The sequence below is a fragment of the Patagioenas fasciata genome, chromosome 7, assembly GCF_037038585.1.
Source record: "Patagioenas fasciata isolate bPatFas1 chromosome 7, bPatFas1.hap1, whole genome shotgun sequence".
NCBI lineage: Eukaryota > Metazoa > Chordata > Aves > Columbiformes > Columbidae > Patagioenas > Patagioenas fasciata.
The window spans coordinates 8,536,866-8,560,130 of NC_092526.1; the positions used below are offsets into that span (position 1 = coordinate 8,536,866).

Below are 23,265 nucleotides of genomic sequence, written 5' to 3' on the forward strand. Positions count from 1 at the left end.
GGGTAGGAAAATACTTTTCCTAGTATTCCTATGAAGTATTTAGGTACAGGCATGTCATGCCCAAGAGATTTTTAATTATTAAAGACATTGAAAGTTCAGCTGCACAAAGGAAGGTCAGTATCTAGTCCCTGTTAACTCCAAGAATCAAAGATGATAAACAGGTGAGTTAATTGTCTTTTTACCGCTTCTACAATCTCTGTTGCTTGAATCAGGAAGGCAACAGACAGATGGATGCTGCAGTAGCTCCCCCTGCTGATGAAAGTCTTCTTGTATAATTCAAGTATTCACAAGTAAACAGCTGCAGCCGTGAAAATGCGTTAAAAATTGGTATTTTACTACTTAAATTACCAGACCAATCTGAGACCGAATTATAGCCTTTTGGCATCCTAGCTGACTCCAGGTAAAATGAGACATCCGGAGACTCACTTCTAAAGGTGGAAGATGGGAATGAAGTGGGTCAATTCAAGACCTTTTTACCAGTAGGCTATTCCCCAAGGCAGCTTACCTTTAGTGACCATTCATTTTTTGACTGATAGTATAAAATACATTAAGCATTAACCCCAACCAAATACTAATTCCAATTAAGAAAGTAAGATTTATAATCTTTATTGTTTACTTACATATAATAAATATAATACAGAACAAAAACATCACACCCATTGATTGTATTACACAGGCTGTTCATTAGAATACATTACATTTTCTTTTCATTAGCCCTTTTATAGGGTTTTGGTATTGGATATTAAGAATTTCAATTTCTAAACCTTTCAACACAAGAACAATCTGCAAATTTTCACTTTTATGCATGTTTCAAATACTCATATATATATATATATATATATATATATATACTGGTTTTGTTAAAAATATATAAGCACTGTTGAATAATTGCAATATAGGCTTTTAATTTCCATTCATTAGATCTCTATGAATATAGAGAATTTCAAAATAATTAATAGCTTAAATCTGATTCTAGTTAAAAATACATCTTCTATATTTCTCATTTAACTGATCCCCTTCAGAAAATGACGTGACAGGACAAAGACACTCCAGACAAAAGCCAACATTCACTTTTTAAAAACAAAGGGTGTAAGTTCTGGTCCTTGCTTCACCGGTATGACTCTGGAATAATGGAGACACCGATTTGGTATAAAGAGGGAAGGAAGAAACCAGAAGCCAGACTTTGTGAAGAGACATGCATCTTCATTGCAGATTTACTAGTGCCATCCTGCTGTTTTCTTGGCTAAAAATCACTGCATCAAGCCACGATTATATGTTTTTCTCTGCATGAATATACTTATCATTAAATGGAAATTAGATAAAAATGCTACATTTCTTTTTTATCAAAAATAGATCAAGGTTTAACACACTCTGAAATCAGGTATTTAAGTGCAAATGCAATACACATTAGCAATTCACGTTCTGGCCTCAATAAGGAAAATGGTTAAAAGATGATGCATGAAGATGTTTCACAGAGGACATATACCTGGAACTAACTGTGCTCTCAGAACATCTGAATTATCAGCAAAACTGCACAGACTTCATGCAAACAAAGGTTTTCTTTAGTTGAAAGTTCCCCAGTTAAAGCAGCTTCTGCTTTAAAAGTGTTACTTAGAATTCACTGCAACTTAGTACAAAACCTAATGCCAAAAAGACCATCAAAACTATTTAGCTCTTGGTTTTGTGCATCTTTTAATGCACGTGAGCTTTAGGAGTTTCACAAATCAATCTGTATAAACAACTAAGAAAAAGTTTCATAAACAATTTTGTTTTACTAATACCCATTCCAAAGAGAACTTGAACAAATTTTAAACCCATTACAAGGACCCCTTCAGTTGTACTGTGCTGAAGTTGTATCACATACTCATTACACTTCTCTAATTCCATTCAGATAACATCAACTTGAACAACTGGCCAAGCTTTTGATACAGCCTCTCGTGATTTTCAATTAACAGAGCATTCATTGGTAACTGGATTGTATGTGGGACTTTTTAACACTTCACAAGGAAAAACAAACAAAACCTACAACACCCAAAACACACAGAAGAAACTTTTCTTTTTTTACAATCACAAGAGTTAAGCATCCAGCTTCAATCTGAAATCATTATTTAAAACACCTACATTCTATACTAAATCAAGATCATCCAGAGAGAGATCAATCCAATACAGTATTGCCTAAGTACTTCCTATATGCAATTGGGCTATGGAAGAAATTTCCCCGATGATTTTACAGTTGATCCCATAAGCTGTCCAGTACAATTCTTTGCTTTCAATTAAGATTTTTCTTTTTAAAGTTTTTTCCCCTTCTGTTTGGCTGGAAAGTGCCTGCTGTTCCCTAGCTAGAGGAATAAGGAGATTTTAGAAACTGCTCATTCTGGTAGAGGAACTAGTTTAATTGGCATGCAAAAAGTCCAATGTAGGTACAAGAGAAGCTTCACCTATAAGACAGACAACAAAATGACTTATGGGCTGGCAACATCAGTAATATACTGAAGGATTCCTCTAATGAAAACACAATAATTTGCATATTATAAAATTAGTTCTATGCTAAATGGTTAATTCTCCTCAACTTGATAAGCATGTTTTTTTGTTAGTGTCACTGTCATGCTGTAAGTGCAGCTTCAAAATCAGCAGTGTTAACTATTAACTCATATGGCACACAGTACAATAAAGCAGAAAGCCACACACAAACTGCAGCATCAGTTCAGAATGGATGTTTGTCCAAAAAGTAATGAAGTGCTGGGCAGAGTGCGTTTTATTTACACCTTTAAATGCTCTCAACATTCTCATCATGATTTACCTGATAAGCCTAAGGAACTTCAGCATAAAAGTGAAATGAAATGTGTGAGTGAAACTTGAAAACGCTTGTAACAATTTTAAAAGCTGGCATTAGTTATCAGCTCTCACAACACATGGTATTATCCATATTTCCCTGAGAAATCACACCCTGCAATGACCATGTAAAACAAAATGCAGCATTAATGCAATCCTGGATTAGGCAGAAGGAAGAAAAACCCCACGCATAACTGCTAAAATTTCAGATGCTACACGACAGCCATAACAGAAGTGGTAAGTAACTCAAAACTTATCTCAAATAAAGCAAACTGATTAAAAGTACCATCCTACAGTTAGCCATAAAACTTAATATTGTGATATTAGCATCAGTTTCTGTTTCTTGATTTTTGAGTATGCCACTTATTAACTGCATTTTCAAACATACAAACACTCTGCCTTACCGAGGCCTATTTCCATACCAAATTTCAAAGTGTATCTATAAACTCACCCTACGTCTAAAATTTAACCGGTTTCCTCCCTCTTCTGAGAGCTTAGTTTAGCACAGTAACTTAATTTCCCTAAAATAGGAGGGTCTTTCAGTAGGGAAATAGGAATAACAACATTCAACACAAAGAGAGATGGAACCAAGAATTACAAAGAAATCCTTTTACCACCTTATTTAGAGTCATCATAGTTGTCAATAGCAGTACCTAGGCACAATGAGCATTGTGAGAGAGATGACAATTACAACAGTACACACCGAGAAAAGTAATTTTGCAGGCTCTCCTGGCTTTGCTAGTACATTACAAGTAGGTATGCAATGCATATACCAGCATATCGGGTCAAGTATCACATGCAGCACCAAAGGTTTGTCACTTGAAGAAAGCCCCTGCTTAACACTGTATTTCCACAAAATACTTCAGCATTTGCAACACCCCAGTGAGATAAATAACCAGGCCGTGCCTTGGCCTCCCTGCTTTTGAGTTCCATTGGCAGCCCAGTGCAGTCCAAGCCCCATGATGAGCCCGATGTCCCACAGCACAGCCCCAGCCCTCGCAGGGGCTCCGCCAGCCGCAGGGCACATGGGCACACTGGGCAACACTCGTCGGGCCCTCAGCGTCGGTAGCGGTATTTGTGTGCCACATACTTCCTAAGTAACTGTTGAGTACTGATGTCGCCTGTATTTCAGTCCTTTGCTGAATGAGTATTGCATCCACAGGAGCCCCTCGTAGTGAACGCATTTTCAGCATGACTGAAAACTAACAGAAAGTGGCCAGAAAAACACCAAACCTTTTTCTCCCTTTGTTTGAGACTACAGTACACAGTACAAATAACTATGCAAGACTCACCAAAGCCCTAAAAGTGAAGGCTTGTTACGTGGCATTTGGCAAATTATCATAATTCCCTTCATATATAAAACCCAAACAGCTCCAAAACCTCAATCACATACACGGAATAAATTGTTGGTTTTCTCACAGGATTACAGGAATTAGTTCAACTGTTTGACAGAGCAACACATGTAGTACTCATTTTCCGTTTTGTAGGCATGGGAAATCACTGTTCCTTAAGCATCTAATGACATTCAAAGAAATGCTTGGGTCAAAAATTTGTTATTCATTATTTTTCTAAAATGTATGCACTTCCTACAAGAAATAAGTCAGAATAAAGACTTTCCCACATTGAAAGTGGAAGAGCGATGACAATTTATGCCAGCACACAGAGGTAAAGCATTTATGAGAGCTCCTTCACATTCCAGTTGTGTCACGAGGAAGAAAAACCCAGCATGTCTCCATTACATCAGAGGTACCTGAGAATCAAAGCTAAATCTCCTGTGCATTTACCAAGCACCCATTAGAGAGCTATGCAATTTACATTTCAAATTAGACATTCTATTTATAAAATATTATTGTACTAAAAGTCACAAGTTTTTATAGAAAACCGTCACATTCTATTAAATGCAGGAACAACGTTACATGTCATAGCTTCTGTAATTAAAACTGTAACACGTTTCTTGTAACTACAGGGGCACCACTGTTTAAAAATCCTTTCGGGAAGGACAGTTTGCTTTGTTTCTTACTCTATTTAAAGAACTGTAATTTAATGCAAAAAGAGTGCTCAAGCTACTTAGTGCCATGTGATTAAAATATTTAGTATTTTTTAAAAAGTAACATATTAAAAAAATGAAAACGAAACCAAAATAAACAGTGGGAAGGCCCTAACTGTGAGTTTACTGAACATTCCTCAACATTCCTGAGGTCAGAGACAGAAGAATATTCTCTTAGTACTTATTTTCTTAACGTCTCAAACTAATGAATAATACTAGTTAACAGAATCCGTATATATGGGAGACTATGATGATCTTTCACTTTGAGGTATGAATATAAGGACAAATATGAAGAGCAACTGCCCATTATACATTACAGCTCCGTTTCAAAGGACAGTATCAGAATGTTTTGCTAAAAGTACTGTAATTCCCCATCCAAAAGCAAACTCAGTTTTCCCAGGCTTAGTTTGCTGATGCCACAAGTCCCTACTGACTCAAATTTGTAGTTAATGCCTGGTATTATATATCCGGTATGATCTCATTGAAACATACCATTAATTGAAAACAGATATTAGCTTTTTATTGCGAGTAGGCCTTAACATTACTTCTTGGAAAAATGTTGAAGCTAACATCCACTGATTTATCATCATTTCGAAGAAAAAAAAAAAATCCTTAAAAACCCCAAATGAACAAGGAAACCCCACTTACCAAAAATCCCTGAAAATTCTACTGAAGTCAAATGTAAAATTAATTATAAATATTGCATTTTTAACCTTTCTACTTGTGGGGCTGGAGAATTAAAAGGTAAAGTTTCTCAAAGCGCCTACAAAAAATTTAATGAACTTTTTTGTTTGTTTTGGATTTGGCGTTTTGTAGTGGGTTTATTTCTTTAATTCCTACTTCATGCGTCCAAAGGACTTAGTATTTCATCTTAAAGAGTTGCCTCAGATCACTGAAATTTGTAGTATAATCCAATACTAAAAACTGGAAAGGAAAATTCATGAAGGTGCAATATTTGACCAGAATAACCCCCAGGTTAACTTTTTCTTCCTTCTCTACTTACATATTTTTACATTACCTTCTAGCTGCTGCCTAATCAATCCTTGGAAATGTATAGCAAAGCAAGTTGCTCTCCTGCATTCCCTCCTCTAGTAGTTGTATCACCAAACCACCAAAGTTTCTTTCAGAAGGATCATTACTGAGTGTCAAAACACAAAAAGGCATTTCTGTTATGCCATCCTTCTGTATTTGTATGGAAGGACAGTAGAAGTACCCTACATTATTAATAATATTGTTATGTGGAAGGGAATACTGTTGGTTGAAAATCCATCCTACATTCATTATGAAAAATAAAATCCATCAAAAGCCAAAATTAACTTTAATGTAAGTGTCTTATAGGCCACAAACTGGAAAATGGCACTGACTAATTTCAAATATCCCACTTCAGAATCAAATAGGACAGAAGTGCTACAGTGGAAGGAAGATAAAGGTTATAAGGGAAATGTTCAAATTTGCCAACCCTCTGACTGAAAACTTCCACAATTACTTTGATCTCTTTCATAACTTGGCAGCTATACCTGTGAAAATGTTCAAATTCAGTTTTCCATGTGAGATAACTGACAATAAGAATGGGTTATAGAATCACACTGTTTAAAACAAACACTGATTTTGAGAACGCATCCCCAAATGTACTGTAATTAGAAATATACCATTCACTAACATTTTAAACATTCTGGATTGTTAGGTAACAAAAGATTTTTAAAGATCGGCACCCACTGCCATTACAAGGCTTCTCAAAATGGCATAAGACAATATATACTTAGTGTTCCAGGACCATACAAAGATCCTGCCTCAATAATTACAAGAATGCACTTAATAAATTATTTTTCTGTTTTCTTCTATTAATATGCAAATAGTTTGTACAACATAAAAAAGTTAATGTGTACCTACTACAGGTAACATATCTATTCAGCTTTTCATCTGAAAGCCTGTAAGAGGTGATGACCTGCAAACTTATGTACATAACTCATTTGAAAGTATTTCTTAAAAACAATATTGTCCAGCATTTAACAAAATTGTGAGTTAAAAAAGAAAGAAATCACCTAACACCATTTGTTTTCTTGATTTTGTCAGGTAACTTCACCAGCTCAGTGTTATAAGGCAGGCTGGTTGCTCAGATGGACTAAGACTGCCTATGGTGACAGGCATGTAGTACATCTGTTCATTTATAAAACCAGATGAAAGCAAGAAAGAGGAAAAGTTTAGAGTTTCAAAAGAACTGAAACTTCTTATTTTTACTACAAATTCAGAATAGGCACTGAAACATGATTCCTTAGGGACTTTTCCAGAAGATTGTCTCTTCGCTGGGCATCACTCCATTTTCAAACTAAGAAACAAGAAAAAAGATTATCAAGGCTACATAATTAAAGATTACAAAAAAGGAATCACTGCATGGATTTGTTTCCATCTTACTAATAAGGGAAGTAACTTGTGTGTCTTAAGCTTAAGACATCACAATTACTGTTTGGGTTAGAATATTTTAATCTCATTATTAGATTGAAGCAACGTTGGAAAGCAAAAATATACTTCTCATCATGTAATTTTGCATGTGTTACTTGAAAACTAAAGCCCTGCAGCACAGGGCTAAGAGTCCCAAACTACGTCTATCTTTAGGTGTCAAGACAGTATCAATAAACCGTGTAATGTTCCTGTTACAGGTTTGTGTAACGTCCTCTTAAGGGTATTCTGCAAACTCCCCAGCCATTCTGGTCTAATTTCCCTATCCTCATAATGAGAAATGTTTTTTTCCCCTAACATTTAATGCAGTTTAATGAGTTAATTCTTTTCAACCAGAAACAAAAGGACTCCTTCTACATTTCTAGACCCATGAAGACAAAGTTCCTTAAACAGCTGATGTTTTTCATGAACTGCAGTAGCCAAACTGAGACCTCAACAGCATTAAAAAGAATGAAATAATTACTTCAGATTTCTTCCACACACATCAGCCATACCAAGAAGTTGTATGCCTCTTCTGGTTTATTGATTCATGGCCAATTTTTGATGAACATTGTAATTCTCTAAATTAAAAAAACTACATTTCACAACCAAAACTGTATCAAGGTGAGAATAATGTTAGGTAACAAATAATTTTGAAGGTACCTTTCAAAATTCTATCCATCAATACAGGACAAAAGTAACTGTATGCTCTGTAAAAGTGTGTGCTTATATATACGAATGCCATCGTGAAAACCAGTCCTCACCTTCGTGTTGTTTGAAGCTTCTTAAGCATACCTTTTGTCTATGAACAGCAACTCTCTCCATCTTGTGAAACACTATGCATAGGAATGAGACTTTCACATTGCTCACTTTCTTCTGGCATTCTTAAAAGAAAAATGTATTTATTTAATGTTATACAGTAATATTATGTTGGCTTCATAACAACCAATTTAAGTACTCAGTACGTTCATTGTCCGAATTGCAGCCTTTAAAAACATACAAAGACCCCTTAAACTTCATAAAGTATACTCAAGTTTGTGCAATTTGCACTCCGTGTTCTGGGTACAGGAACTATCACAGAGGCAGTAATGAGAGAGAGAAAAAACAAAAGAGAACTGGGACAGCCACCAGGAGAGTTCTCTGAAAAGTCTTCACATCTTTCCACTTTCTGAGCATTACATCGGTTAATAAATGGATTTGCAACTACTATAATTAAGGAATTAGTGCACCTGAATATGAAATTAGATGAAAATAAATACAGTATGAGTACTGTGACTTATAAAAGAGTAGAAGATACCAGAAAGGCTTAAGAGACAGGATTATACTTTGTGACTGTCCTACCTCTGAATTCGATGTTTTCTACAAATAAAAGCAAAAATTCTTCTGATTCCCACCATCACTGGATCCCAGTTGTTGTAGTGACATAAGAGAGTTGCAATGAAAAAAGAAAAAAATACAGGTACTGCGCCTGCAAAAAATAACCAGGAAAACTGCACCTGGAATTAAAACACAAATATCATTCACTCAACAGTAAAAAAAGAATAATAAAAAAAATCCTGGCACACTGTATATTTTCAGTAATAATTATCGTAAATTTGAGATGCAGTTTCAGTTCTTTTAAATTGGGTGAAATATTACAAGTGTTTTTGTAAGTTATTTGGTACAATTTCTGTAGACGCTGCTACTTCTAATAAATAAATAACCTTTCTTCACTGATCCATTCTTTACGATGGAACACATTCTGTGTGCTGTGCTGTATAAAAAGACTGCTATTTCCAAATAGTCTCATTTTTAGGTTTTATCTGACTGGTACCGATCAGGAGGTCCTCTAAACACCTCAAAAACTTTGAATAAAAGGTCTCACCTGAAAGATTTGTGCACCCATTCATTCACTATGAATACACTGTCATTGAATGGCAACTGCTGAAACCAAGGCACATAGAACACTATGGAAGCTTACAATAATTCTCCTTTTTAAAAAAAACAGGGCACATTATTTGTCCAATTTAAACTAAATTCTACTTGTATCTACCTACTACTACACTCAGAAGTGATACTCTGAGACTGTTTAAAATTTAAATTTAAAATTGTAGAAGGCTAGAGAAATCATGGGTGCAAGATCAAGAACTAGGCTCTGAAAAGTCTTTAGGGCTAACAGAGCAATGAACCATGAGCACGGCTCCCTCCTGTGGAGAAAACGTCCCAAGTTGAAGACTTTTGAGAAAAAGAGGTACCGTAGTGACACCTGGCACTGATGTTCACTCTCAAAAATCTCATAAACTCCAATTGTTAGAGCCTTATGTTACCCTTTCTGATTTCTAACAGACATTTATAAACACATAAGTTACCAAAAGGAATATTAAAATAGTTGTTAAAAATTTGGTTGTAATTTCTGAGATTCACATTTGTCACATTATTACAGAATAATAAAGAAGTTTAAATTTCTACCAGCCTAACTTGGACAACTGAGACTTCAGTAAGCATGTGGTTTGGCTTAGGATATGTTGATGTTTGTATGACTGAGGGACATACTTGCACAAATACACTTGTACAAACAACCTCAAAGTCTACAGGAGCTTGCCTTTAATTAAGGTTGAGCTTCTAATAAGAGAGACAAAGGATTTACGTCCAACAGCAAGAAAAGATACAGTAGGAATCTTACTTTGCTGTCAAGGACCAGTCTTAATGGCCCCAAATGACCTCATGCTGAACAGTTCAGTGTCAACAGGAGGTAAGAATTTACAGACCTTCAAACATACAAGCAGCAGCCACAAGCTCAAAGCACCAGACAGGAAAGTAGAAACTTGGACTGCAAGTACATAACAGCCAGGGGAAGAAGGAAGAACAATAATGTAAGAATGTAGATATGAATCGGAAGAGGAACAAAAAACCAACCTAACAAAAAAACCAAACAACAAAACAAAAGACAATGAAGTTAACCCCCAACCCCTCCCTGTCTACTCTCCCACATACAGCAAGATGTAAGAGGCATCATCTGATGGGCAGCTGCCTACAAGGTGATGAATACACCTGCGTCCACCGACAGGTGTCAAAAGGCATAGCCGTAATGGACTATGTGGGGATGCTCTGCCAAAAGTGACGGGCATTATCACGGCAAGAAAACTTAAGCTTGCTTTAACATGAGATGCATTATAAAAAACAAGTTGAAAGCTATTTCAAAGAGTTAAAGCAGTGGTTTAACTTTCAAATTAAAATGTCAGCAATAGGAATTATTTAAATCCAAAATAAAGAACAGAAACAAGTGATCCTGCCTTGAGGAAACTGAAACAGTTATGCTACCTCAATTTAAAGGGAAAAACAAAACAAGCAAATGATAACTGTGTGTTTGGAGTATATTAAAAACAATGATTATTTGCATGAAATTAAGAATTTTATATTCCTTGTCACTGATTAAATACTAAATTCAAATATTCAAAGTTAGAGTTGACATTCATACATAATTAAGTATTTAAAACTAAGAATTCTACCGAACCAGAATGAAAAGTATCTGTATAGCTTGAAAAGTAATATAAACTAACTTCATATAGTTTGTATTCTAAACTCATATTATCAAATTATTTTCTTTCTTTACATGCAAGGTTTTTCCATAGTTATTACCTCAATACCAGTGAAAAACGACTAATTTAAAGGACAACTGTTACATGGAAATTTAATCTCTACGTGAATCCAATAAAGTGCAGTTAAGGCTCACAGCTGCTACATTCCTTTGTGGTAAACCTGCAGATTTTTGGTTTTGTCACTAATTGAGTATGTGCAAGATAGGCAGTCTATAACAATTCCATAATTGTACAGGTATTAATTTAAGGTGTGTTGTACTTGCAGTTGTTCATTAATTCTGCGAAGTGCCTGTTCAAGGTAAAACAGTTGACCAGGCATTTGTGATGATCTTGGGTACTTTTCGTACAAGCTGCATCTTAATCAAATATATGTAAGTGTGCAAGTGCACACTTGTTGTGCAAAATTACTGTAACTGTCAATTCAGAGTATTAATTACAATGCAGTTCAACAACTATTAGCAAGAGAAGTATATAAAAAAAAAGGGTGAGTGTCAGGAGGATGAAGCCAGGCTCTTCTCAGTGACAACCAATGATAGGACAAGGGGCAATGGGTATAAACTGGAACACAGGAGGTTCCACTTAAATTTGAGAAGAGACTTCTCAGTGAGGGTGCCAGAGCCTGGACCAGGCTGCCCAGGGAGGTTGTGGAGTCTCCTTCTCTGCAGACATTCAAACCCGCCTGGACACCTTCCTGTGTAACCTCAGCTGGGTGTTCCTGCTCCGGTGGGAGATTGGACTGGATGAGCTTTTGAGGTCCCTTCCAATCCCTGACATTCTGTTATTCTGTGAAAATACTGTTTACTGTATAGAGTGTTAAAAATAACACTGCCCTTTAATTCAAATAAATTCTCAAAACTTAGTGGTACGTTACCTTCTGCATGCACATGTCAGCTATTATGGACAGAGGTATCGTAAGGCTTAGCGCAAGTGTGCCTATCAGTGATGAGGTAAGAAAGCATCCCCTAAAAGACAATTAAAAAATAATGATAATAAACAATCATAATAATAAAGAGGTTCTATTTAAAAGTTAAAAGACAACTAAAGTAATACATCAAAATGGCAGAAGACATTTGATCATGCTTCACTGTTAGTCATTTTTTGTTTTAATAATCAAAAATTGAGATACCCACACTCCATCACAAATCTGTAAACCTGCCTAGAATTCCTAACTAGACTGTTGATGTCTTCTGGACTGAGATTTAATACCCACACAAACCTTTTGAGTTTATGGAAAATTCCCTACTTCACATGTACTGACTGCACTTAGAAAAAAAAAAAAAAAATCTGTATTTTGTTTCCATTTTTAAATGGTTTAAAACCAACTTATAGCAATTCAATCTGTTTTGTACCTGTCTGGTTAATTAAAAAAAGTTATTGATGTCTAGAAATCCTATCCAAAAAGAAAAATGTTTTTTACAAATAGACAAATTCTTATATTAACAGACTCTGCTTTTTAAATCTCACTCTAAAATACACCCTTGAAATCACCCTTTGGAGTGTCAGTGAGACTTCTCTGCATTCTACAAGTGGTCTCTTCATATTTCCTATGCAGGAACAAAGTCATTAGACGTCTCAAAGTCACTGGGTCACAAAAAGCCATTACAATTTATTTAAGTGACAGAACAACAAAACTACATCCGTATGTCAGTAGTATTAATTAACAGCCACAGAAAACTGATCCTTTTTCCCAGATTCATTTGCAAGTCATATTTAGTTTGCATATAGCTTATTTAGTGAATAAAGTTTAAAACCAATAATAACAGTAAGAGAACCTTAAAGTATATGTAGGACAGACCTAAGACAGCATGTGAGCTCTTAAGATCTTTGGCATTTTGATATAAACCTAAGGCTCTATAAATAAAACATTAATAGCCTGAGCCATTTTGATGCCAAGTGAAGAGCATAACATCCAATATAAAAACCCCTCCAATTCCCATTTTATGATCAACCAATTCAAAAGTTACCAAGTGTAGTGAGTCTTGTTAGCAAACACTCCTCTATGAAATAGCCTATTCTACCACACGAAGAAAATATATACAAGGTGGTACCTACCCAATTCAAATCAGTAATGCCCACTATTGAGTCAGCCTCTTACTTCAAAGGCAAACAGAATTTACTTACTTATCAATATAAAGGCAATTCTCATCCTTCACAAGTACTGAAAACAATACCGCAATAACTTCCACACACGACTAATTTTAAAGGAGGAAAAAGTCTTGTAGTTGCCATTTTTGTTTGAATTCTTAAGGGCCAAGGGTTCTCCAGCAAAAGTTCAAACTGTCACATCTATTTGAAGTGTAGCACTGAAACTGCCATCGTCCACTAAGCAACTGTACAGCACTGGAAGTATGTCTCTTTTTGGAAGCTCTTCCTCAGTGTTTCCACAATAAAACAGAACTACTCAACTCATAGAATTTTCTGTTATACCTCTATTTTAACCTAATGTTGGCCCAGAAGAAACTCAGACCCCCTGAATTCTCTCAAGCTGGGAAACCCTGACTGGCCCAACAGTTCTCTAATAACACTGTCCTTCCAAGCGCTACACAAAGGTTTAAGTCTGCTACAGCTTTTGAGCCATTCATTTAGAAGCCACATATTCAATTCTCTGTTGCCAATCTATCCAGACTATCATATAATTAAGTTACTAAACAAAAGCTAGGCTAATTTATGAATTGCCATATCTTCATGATTAATACATTCTGATAATACCTAGCTCATTAAGTCTTTGAAGACTTAAACAAACACAGAACACTAGATTCTGACTTCTATATATCCAAAATAGACACAGCCCTGGAAACTGAAGAACCATCACAACAGAAATTCATGCTCTCTTATTACCACCACAAGTCTGTATCACTAAGTCTTTTAATCTCAAATTATTAGTTCTAGAATCAGCTAAGCACACAGCGTCTTACTAAATACTACAAGACCACATCATTTGCTTTTTAAAGTTAGCTATTACTCTTAAACAGGACACTGTGACATGCTGGATGACTTGCAATTCAAACTACATATATGGACAGAAAAAGGACAAAAAAAAAGGGCAAAAAAACCTACCCAGACAATTTGACATCTCAACATTTGAGAACACAGGTAAGACAATTTCTGTGAAATGTATATAAAGCACGTAGTACGTACCACAGCCAGAGGAACTCTGACAGAACTGTTCCAATAAGGCCATTAATGACAATGCACATCCATATCAGTTTATTGGGAAACTCAAATGCTTCAAACCCAGTATAGTGAAGCAGGAAAAATCCTGGCCACAGCAGCAACAGATTAAACAGCCCTACAAAACCTGAATATAAAACCAGTATTAAGTCAATCACAATACATTTTCTTCAACATAACAAATTTCAGCTAAATGCTGCTATACATAAAAGCAGCAAAGCAGTATTTTAAATCTTTGAAAGGAGAGGAATATAAGAAACTTCACCTGACATTCACAAACAACAACTACATTTACAGGTTTGAAATTGAAAAAATGGAAAAATAAACTTTCATTGAGTCCAAAGGGGCTGTCTGCATTCCTACAGGTAGTGTAATCTTTCATTATTAAGACTGTAAACAAGAAACAATTCACACAACCAGTCTCTAAAGTACTCATAACCACAGGAACAATAGGTTTTCTCTATTTCCTTGGCTTTTCTGAGCTCCTACACCACTCATATACAGTTCAGTGCCCGAAAGCAAACCATTTAATCACGTGCTGAATTAAAACTTTCAATAGAGTTCTTTTTAGTCTTACCAAAGAACATTGGTATGTCAAGTTTATCTTCTCTATCTACCTTCCTTTTTATCATTACTATGTACACAGCATACAGCATTGCTCCTACAAGAGACCAAAGGGAACCTGTAAAGATGAAAAACATGCTCACTTAAGACACACCAAACATGTTATGCACACTAGGATCAACTCTCCTACACATACACCTATTATAAAACTGTCAGAGATGAATTGTTTATTACAGAATCCATTACTGTATGAAAAGAATGGAAAAATGCAGAAAGCTTGAAAATGTAAATACTTTCCCAATCGAGCTATATATATTTGGGTAAAAAATCATCATAAATACCCAGTTCCAGAAGTTGAAACTAAAAATCCAGATTGTGAAATGTTACACGAGTAAGAAATATATAACTTGTTATATAACCTACTAGTTATTGTCAAAATATGGTACTCATCATTGCATATTCTAGGATTAAAAAAATAAGTACATACCTATTGTATCTTTTCCAGCAGATTTCTCAGATCCAGAAAGGTTAACAAGCACCACACCACCAATGCTAGCAAAAAAGAAGAAATGCAGAATGCCACTTAAACCCAAGAACTTTTGTAAAGACAAAAAAAAGGGGACAAAACTATAAAAATACAGGTCTATAATTCAGGTATTTTTAGTTAATCAAATCCCACTTTTGAAAAAGCCAAAAGGAGTTCTCTATTGCTAAGGCCCAATCCTGTTTAACATCTTTATTGATGATTTAGATGAGGGGATTGAGACCACCATCAGCAAATTTGCTGATGACACCAAGTTGGGGGGCAGTGTTGACCTGCTGGAAGGCAGGAGGGCTCTGCAAAGAGATCTGGATAGACTGGAAAAATGGGCTGATTCCAATGGGATGAAGTTCAACAAGGCCAAGTGCCGGGTCCTGCACTTTGGCCACAACAACCCCCTTCAGCGCTACAGGCTGGGCACAGAGTGGCTGGAGAGCAGCCAGACAGAAAGGGACCTGGGGGTACTGATTGACAGCAAGCTCAACATGAGCCAACAGTGTGCCCAGGTGGCCAAGAAGGCCAATGGTATCCTGGCCTGTATCAAAAATAGTGTGGTCAGCAGGACAAGGGAAGTGATCCTTCCCCTGTACTCTGCATTGGTGAGGCCACACCTGGAGTATTGTGTTCAGTTCTGGGCCCCTCAGTTCAGGAGGGATATTGAGGTGCTGGAGCGGGTCCAGAGAAGAGCAACAAGACTGGTGAAGGGACTTGAGCACATGACCTATGGTGAGAGGCTGAGGGAGCTGGGGTTGTTCAGCCTGGAGAGGAGGAGGCTTAGAGGTGACCTCATTGCTCTCTATAACTACCTGAAGGGAAGTTATAGTCAGGTGGGAACTGGTCTCTTCTCCCAGGCAGTTAGCAATAGGACAAGGGGACATGGGCTTAAACTCTGCCAGGGGAAGTTTAGGCTGGATATTAGGAAGAAGTTCTTTACGGAAAGAGTGATCAGGCATTGGAATGGCCTGCCTAGGGAGGTGGTGGACTCACCGTCCCTGGAGGTTTTTAAACTGAGATTGGACATGGCTCTTAGTGCCATGATCTAGTAAATGGGCTGAAGTTGGACCAAGGGTTGGACTTGATGATCTCTGAGGTCTTTTCCAACCTAGCCAATTCTGTGATTCTGTGATTCTGTGTAAGCTAAAAACCAACCAACCAACCCCACTTCTAACTTCCCTGAACAAAGCACCAGGCACTTAATGAAACAGGCTGACAACACTCAATATCAAGCCTCTTCCCTTTTCCCATTGACACAAAAAATAAAGAAAGCATACTTAAATGCCAAGAAAATAAGTTCACATATTTCCAACACAAAGCTGATTAACCTAATTTCTTACAGGAGGATGAGATTCAGTAATTGTTCATGATATTAAGTATTTAAAGACTTAATTCACTCGATCAATTTATCAGTAAAACCAGAATTATTTTAAAGTGAGGAATATCATATATTGTGACAGATACCACAGGTATAGTAGGTAGAGCTGTCCTCTCACTCTATCAGAATTTTTTGACCAAATGTTCCATCCCGTTTTCTTACCTCAAAATAACAGCTAATAATTTGGACAGGGTAAACCTGTCTCCACTGTTACTGGGAAAGACTGCAGCTAAGATTAAAGTAAAAAGCCCTGCAAGAGAAATTAATAAGAGTTTATACAATCAAGTTTTGCTAATAGTTTGTTCAGAAAAATGCACATACATTTTCTTCTTTGTATTTCACATACTCGTTTTAGCTACTTGATCTTAGCATCCCTAATTTTAATTGCAACTATGATGAAACTAATGCCTTGTAAGGCTTAACTTTGAGAAAGGCCAGCCATACTAACAAAATAAACTCCTCAAAACATGGACTGTCACATAATATACATACTTCAATGTTCATATTAGCAACCTTGCATAAAATGTGTAAAACAAGTGATTTCCGTAATATTTAGGTGGTTTAAGTTATTTACTTTCAAAACCATTAAAAAAAATAATCAGCAAGAAGACTATACTCTGAATTGTATCTATTTTGATGAAATGTTAAACCACGTCTCATTCAAACCTATTACACCTCCAATATCTGCCTTTGATACACAGAAATAACTGCACAAGCAGACACACACAAACTTGAAAAGCAAAAAGCAAGGGAATCATGAAGATAGCCTAAACCCCTGGAATTACATGATGAAATTTTTAAATGACCATATTCAATGGTTTTAAGCCTTACTATTCCCCCAAAACCACAGATAAATCATTACACAAGTCTATTGTAACCAAAAAGATTTTTATGTTATAAACAGCCTTATACTGCACATCTGGTGCTGTAAATAAAACTTACCAGAGGTTGAAGACAAGATATTAACTATAGCAACTTGGGTATCTGACAGAGCTTCTTGGTAAGAAAAATTTGCCAAGAACCACTGGGGGAAAAGAAAAATAATTTTGTGATTACAGGGATAGCAACAACAGAGTTTAAGTTTTGCAGTGCAATAAGATCCTACTTACAGGAAAAAAAACACAACTATTTATCCAAAAATGAAATCAGAACAAGACTTTTACCTGAAATAGATTTCTAACTTACATTAAAGTGGCAGGTACATTGAAAGACAGAGGCAAAATTAGACCTGGTCCAAAACAACCACATTCAACTGTATGTTTAATAACAAAATAACATACACTAGAACCTAAAAATAAATAATTAAAATGACATAATAGATGTCCTGTAATAACTAAAGGTAATTTCAATTTCTTTTGCAAGTACTTCAAGAAGATGACTATGCAAGAGCTGCAAAGAAATTTAAGAGATACATGGGACATTAGCCAGCCTAATGAGGTTTTTTTTCCTGGAGTACTTGAAATTGGCACTCATCTACACCCGAGAAAACAAGCATCACTTACATTCAGTGACTCAAAAATGTTTTGGAAGGACTCATGTTTGTTAGTTTCTCCATAAAGGAATCAAACGGAAAGTGTTTTATCATTTCTTGATTGGGATCTCCTTAGTAAGATCTCAGATATATCCTCAGGGAAGTTACCACTCTCTAAAGTCTTAGGTGGAAACAGTCCAAGAGAAATGCATATACATGCCAATAGTAGCAGCATTTATGAACAGCATAAAAAGGATTTGTTTTGAACATGAGGACTCTATCCTAGAAAATCTGCATGTGCACATGTATAGAGAGAAATATACTCAGACACACAATTTTAAATCATTTTTTAAAAAGCTATTTCATCCATCCAAAAATCACTAATGAGTGGCTTATTATTCTCTTGCTGATGTGCGCATGTTTTTTATGTATACACACAGAAAATTACATCACCATTTTCTGGTCCATGCATCAACAGTATTAATATTTTTATTATTATTATTTGAAATGTTTAAAGAGCACTACTTCCTGAGGAAAAGTTGTGGTGGGTCCACGTTACATTTAACCTATTCAGCATGTCAGCGAAGCTACTTCTGGAAAAGCTATCCCAGATCTGCTCTCTACATTTTTATTGTCTCTCAAAAATCATGTCACCGTTACCTCTCTGTTCCCCTAGAACTGAGGTATGATGCAGAAATATCAGCAACTAACAGATTCACCAGTAAATCTTGTAGCCCTCCATGGAGCTGCAGGACAATTAACTGTCTTCTCTTCATACTACTGGAGGGCACAATACCACAGACGGTACTCTTGCTGTGGTGGCCCAGAAAGAAACCACATTGATGTTTACCCATGTCGTGCAGTCTCACTGCAGCTGTATACACGGAATCCCAGATTTTGCTGTACCAAACATAATCAACACAGGAGAACACTGCACAAAAGCATGGCACACCTTACATCTGATCTCTTTTTATTACCCTCCCTTCAGGAAGTTGCGCCTTCGTGTCCAGCACATGAAGAAAGTTTTACTTCTCACAGTATATTTATAAAAAGAAGCATGAATACAAGTCATCTCAATACTGTTTCAATATTATTATACAAGTTTTAATTGCATCTATACTTAAGTTTACTGAAAGAAAGAAGCACATACCACAAAGCAAAAGAAAAAGCTAATTTTTGCTACTTGAGTTGCAGTGAGTTTTCCTACAGTTTTTAATATTGATTCGTGCTCCTTAACCGTTGGATATGACATGCGAGATAACTTTGCTTCCAATGCATGGCTCGATGGGAGCTGGCGAATCTCCATAATATTACTGAACCTTACACGAGGCTTTTTGGGAGCTTAAGAAGAAAAAAAAAATGCTGCATTAAACTTTTCAAGTCAACACAACATGCAAATAAAACCATGATGTTCTCATATAGCATTGATTAAATATTTCACATATAACAGGTTTTTATCCAAATAGAAGACATGCCATTGTTTTTATTTATTAAACTAGTGTTTTGCCATTTGATAGACAAAGCGCAATTAGTTTTCAATCAGTACAGTTGCCCACCCACAAAAATCTCACTGAAAAGCACCACCCCTCCTCCCTGTCAAAAAATCCACAAAAGATAACAACAAATTTTTAGGTAGGAATTATCTTGTATTGTTAAATATTACGTATAAAATTTTCTTTAATTGTTTAATAATCAAACTGCCAAAAACTGCACACAACTATGCTTAGCTGCAAGGACAGCATTTCATTCAGAGGATAAGAGCGTCCAATAGACCTCCAAGCTTAGTAAGGTTCATAACGTCACTTGCTATTTGAAATCCGCCCTCTAACTAATCTTGCAAACCAGGATCAGATTTTATTTATAAGGGTATTGTTAACTACAACTAGTTTCCTATGTAAAGAAAACATTACATGCTACATGTAAATATCAGTCTAATTCAACATGAAACAATACCTGATTTCCTAAAAAAGTAAAGGAAAAAGCTACAGCTCAACCAACCCTGCAGTGACTGGTGCATGTTATCACAGGACAGCAGAGCCTACCAAAGTGGTTCTTAGCAGGTGTCATCTAGAGAAATGAACAGAAAGACTTCCCCTTTTATAAGCAGGGACTCTTTTGCTGAGGATCAGGCAACTGGATTCTTTGACAGTCAACTTTTTGGTAATTGTCTGGGACAATGAGGCTCATTTCAGCGACTATCACAAGATAGTGAGGCTTAAATAAAATCAGAATGCACATAGACTGTTAAAAATTCTTACTTTGACTGCTTTGCTCCTGCTCTAAAAAGGACAATAGCTTGTTTTTCCAGAGGCTGACTCACTGCTGCTGGTCATACAAGCCCAGAAGGAAAGAATCACAAGTACTGAACCCAGTTGGTCCCTTGAGATAAACATAGGCTGGATCTGCAGTGACCAAGAAAGGTAAACTGAACAATAGGCCTATGTTTTCTCTACCTGAAAGTAAATACATGAGACTGCAATTCATGCAATAAGAGATTTAAGGAAGAAAGAAAAAGGAAAAAAGAGGAAAAAAAAAAAAAGAATGGCAAGTCCTGCAACATGACAATAGTTATACCAACAAAGAGGAAAGTAATTCATTCAGCAAAGAACTAGTATTTCAGCATTCCAAAAGTCTTTACTCACTTTTCTCGGCATCACTATTATTACTTCCATTTTTTTCAGCTGGCAAATCATGAAACTTTACAGGAACATATAAAGGTTCACTCTGAAATGAATCAATATGAGTAAAAATACAGTTAAGCAGAATATTTAAATTATAAGCAGCAGAATGAATGTAGTGAATTAGAAAACTAAATAAAGAAAAGCTTAATGAATATTAAGAAAATCAAATTTAACTCAAAGTCACAGACATTTAATTAGATCTATAGCTTTTGTCCAAATGTTAAACTAGAAACATAATATACAGAATACATATGCAAAAATTAATACACTCATTTTTCTCCCATGACCCTAAAAGCTAATGAACCAGAACTTAAAGTAAAAAAACTTTGGGAAAGAAACTCCTATATGTGTGTGTGTATATATATATACACATATACACATATATGATGAATATGTAAATGTTTCCTTCGTACATAAATATTTCTTTCACAAAATACTACAGAAACATTCAGGTGTTTTCACAGTATCACAGTATGTTTGGGATTGGAAGGGACCTCAAAAGATCATCTAGTCCAATCCCCCTGCTGGAGCAGGAACGCCTAGGTGAGGTCGCACAGGAAGGTGTCCAGGTGGGTTTGAATATCTCCAGGGAAGGAGACTCCACAACCTCCCTGGGTAGCCTGTTCCAGTGCTCTGTTACCCTCACTGAGAAGAAGTTCTTTCTCAAATTTAAGTGGAACCTCTTGTGTTCCAGCTTGATCCCATCGCCCCTTGTCCTATCATTGTTTGCCACTGAGAAGAGCCTGACTCCATCCTCATGGCACTCAGCCTTTATATATTTATAAACATTAATAAGGTCACCCCTCAGTCTCCTCTTCTCCAAACTAAAGAGCCCCAGCTCCCTCAGCCTTTCTTCATAATGGAGGTGCTCCACTCCCTTAATCATCTTTGTTGCCCTACGCTGGACCCTCTCCAGCAGTTCCCTGTCCTTCTTGAACTGAGGGGCCCAGAACTGGACACAATATTCCAGATGGGGTCTCACCAGGGCGGAGTAGAGGGGAAGGAGGACCTCTCTCGATCTACTGACCACCCCCCTTGTAATACACCCAAGGATGCCATTAGCCTTCCTGGCCACAAGGGAACAGTGCTGGCTCATGGTCACCCTGTTGTCCACCAGGACCCCCAGGTCCCTTTCCCCTACACTGCTCTCTAATAGGTCATTCCCCAACCTATACTGGAACTTGGGATTGTTCCTGCCCAGATGCAGGACTCTACACTTTCCCTTGTTAAATTCCATCAGGTTATCCCCCGCCCAACTCTCCAGCCTGTCCAGGTCCCGCTGGATGGCAGCACAGCCTTCTGGCGTGTCAGCCACTCCTCCCAGCTTAGTGTCATCAGCAAACTTGCCGATAGTACACTCAATTCCCTCGTCTAAATCGTTAATGAATATATTGAATAATATTGGCCCCAGTACTGACCCCTGAGGCACTCCACTAGATACTGGCCTCCAACTGGACTCCGCACCATTGACCGCCACTCTCTGGCTTCTCTAAGCCAGTTTGCAACCCACCTCACTACTCTATTGTCTAGACCACACCTCCTCAATTTAGCTGTGAGGATGCTGTGAGGGACTGTGTCAAAGGCTTTACTGAAGTCAAGGTAGACCACATCCACCGCTCTGCCATCATCCATCCACCTTGTTACATTCTCATAAAAGGCTATAAGGTTGGTCAAGCATGACTTACCCTTGGTAAAGCCATGCTGACTGCCCCTAATGACCCTCTTATCCCTGATATGCCTTGAGATGACACCAAGGATAAGCTGTTCCATTACTTTCCCAGGGACAGAGGTGAGGCTGACCGGTCTATAATTACCCAGGTCCTCCTTCTTGCCCTTTTTGAAGACTGGAGCTGACACCTGTATTTCTCATAATAAGCAATGACAATATTTGCAGCACTTATTAGTAACATACACATTAACAGTCCCCTTTACTAAAAAGTATTACATTTAAGACAACTATATTTTAAGAACTGTAAGTCAGGATAATGGTGTCATGTCACTGTAAAGCATTGACCTTCACAAATTCAGGCACTTACCAGAGAACTGTTTACAGTGTTATCTGTTGCACAAGCAGCAAAATAACCTTCAGCATCTGCAAACTAATTACAGAACCTTAAATGTAATAAACTTTCAAAGTAAAGTTATAAGAATTCTAAGTTATAAGATTTTTTTGAGAAGTTTTTTAATGCCTTTCTCTACAGTTCTCTCTCTCCCTCCAGCCCTCCTCCCCAATAAACAAGAGGGTTTACAAGTTCAGTAAACAATTTCAGTAATTCCTTGTATGACTTGGAAAGCCCCATTGAATTCAATTACCCAGGTATCAATGCAGGATCAGGCTCTTAGAAAGCCAACACCTGTAAAGCTCAGTCTTAGTGAGACATGCTTCACTAAATTATTATGCATATATTAACAATAAGCCTCTCGTTTTTTCATTTTATTGAGACAACGTTGCATAAAAACCTGGAACCTTGCTTTAGTTTTAACAAGACTTAAACTTGGGTGAGGTTAAGTATCATTTTGCCTCTTCCTTTCTGCATCTTAACAAGCACTACTACCCACCCCTGTTCCCTGA

General features: G+C 36.8%; 1 protein-coding gene across 2 annotated transcripts in view; it reads right to left on the reverse strand.

The window, feature by feature from the left end:
- Positions 1 to 590: 590 nt before the first annotated feature.
- The window catches only part of SLC35F5 (solute carrier family 35 member F5), a 35,151-nt gene continuing 12,476 nt past the window's right edge, over positions 591 to 23,265 (reverse strand). The window contains exons 6-17 of one of the 2 annotated variants that reach the window (XM_065840580.2): positions 22,730 to 22,792; positions 20,655 to 20,736; positions 19,163 to 19,353; positions 17,484 to 17,565; positions 16,704 to 16,791; positions 15,116 to 15,180; positions 14,642 to 14,746; positions 14,032 to 14,191; positions 11,765 to 11,855; positions 8,657 to 8,811; positions 8,111 to 8,199; positions 591 to 7,205 (exon numbers count right to left, since the gene is read on the reverse strand). In XM_065840580.2, the coding sequence (XP_065696652.1) occupies positions 8,118 to 8,199; positions 8,657 to 8,811; positions 11,765 to 11,855; positions 14,032 to 14,191; positions 14,642 to 14,746; positions 15,116 to 15,180; positions 16,704 to 16,791; positions 17,484 to 17,565; positions 19,163 to 19,353; positions 20,655 to 20,736; positions 22,730 to 22,792 (1,164 nt within the window). In that variant the 3' untranslated portion in view covers positions 591 to 7,205; positions 8,111 to 8,117. Of the gene's footprint in view, positions 7,206 to 8,079; positions 8,200 to 8,656; positions 8,812 to 11,764; positions 11,856 to 14,031; positions 14,192 to 14,641; positions 14,747 to 15,115; positions 15,181 to 16,703; positions 16,792 to 17,483; positions 17,566 to 19,162; positions 19,354 to 20,654; positions 20,737 to 22,729; positions 22,793 to 23,265 lie in introns of both variants that reach the window. The other variant, XM_071810788.1, reaches the window with a different exon arrangement.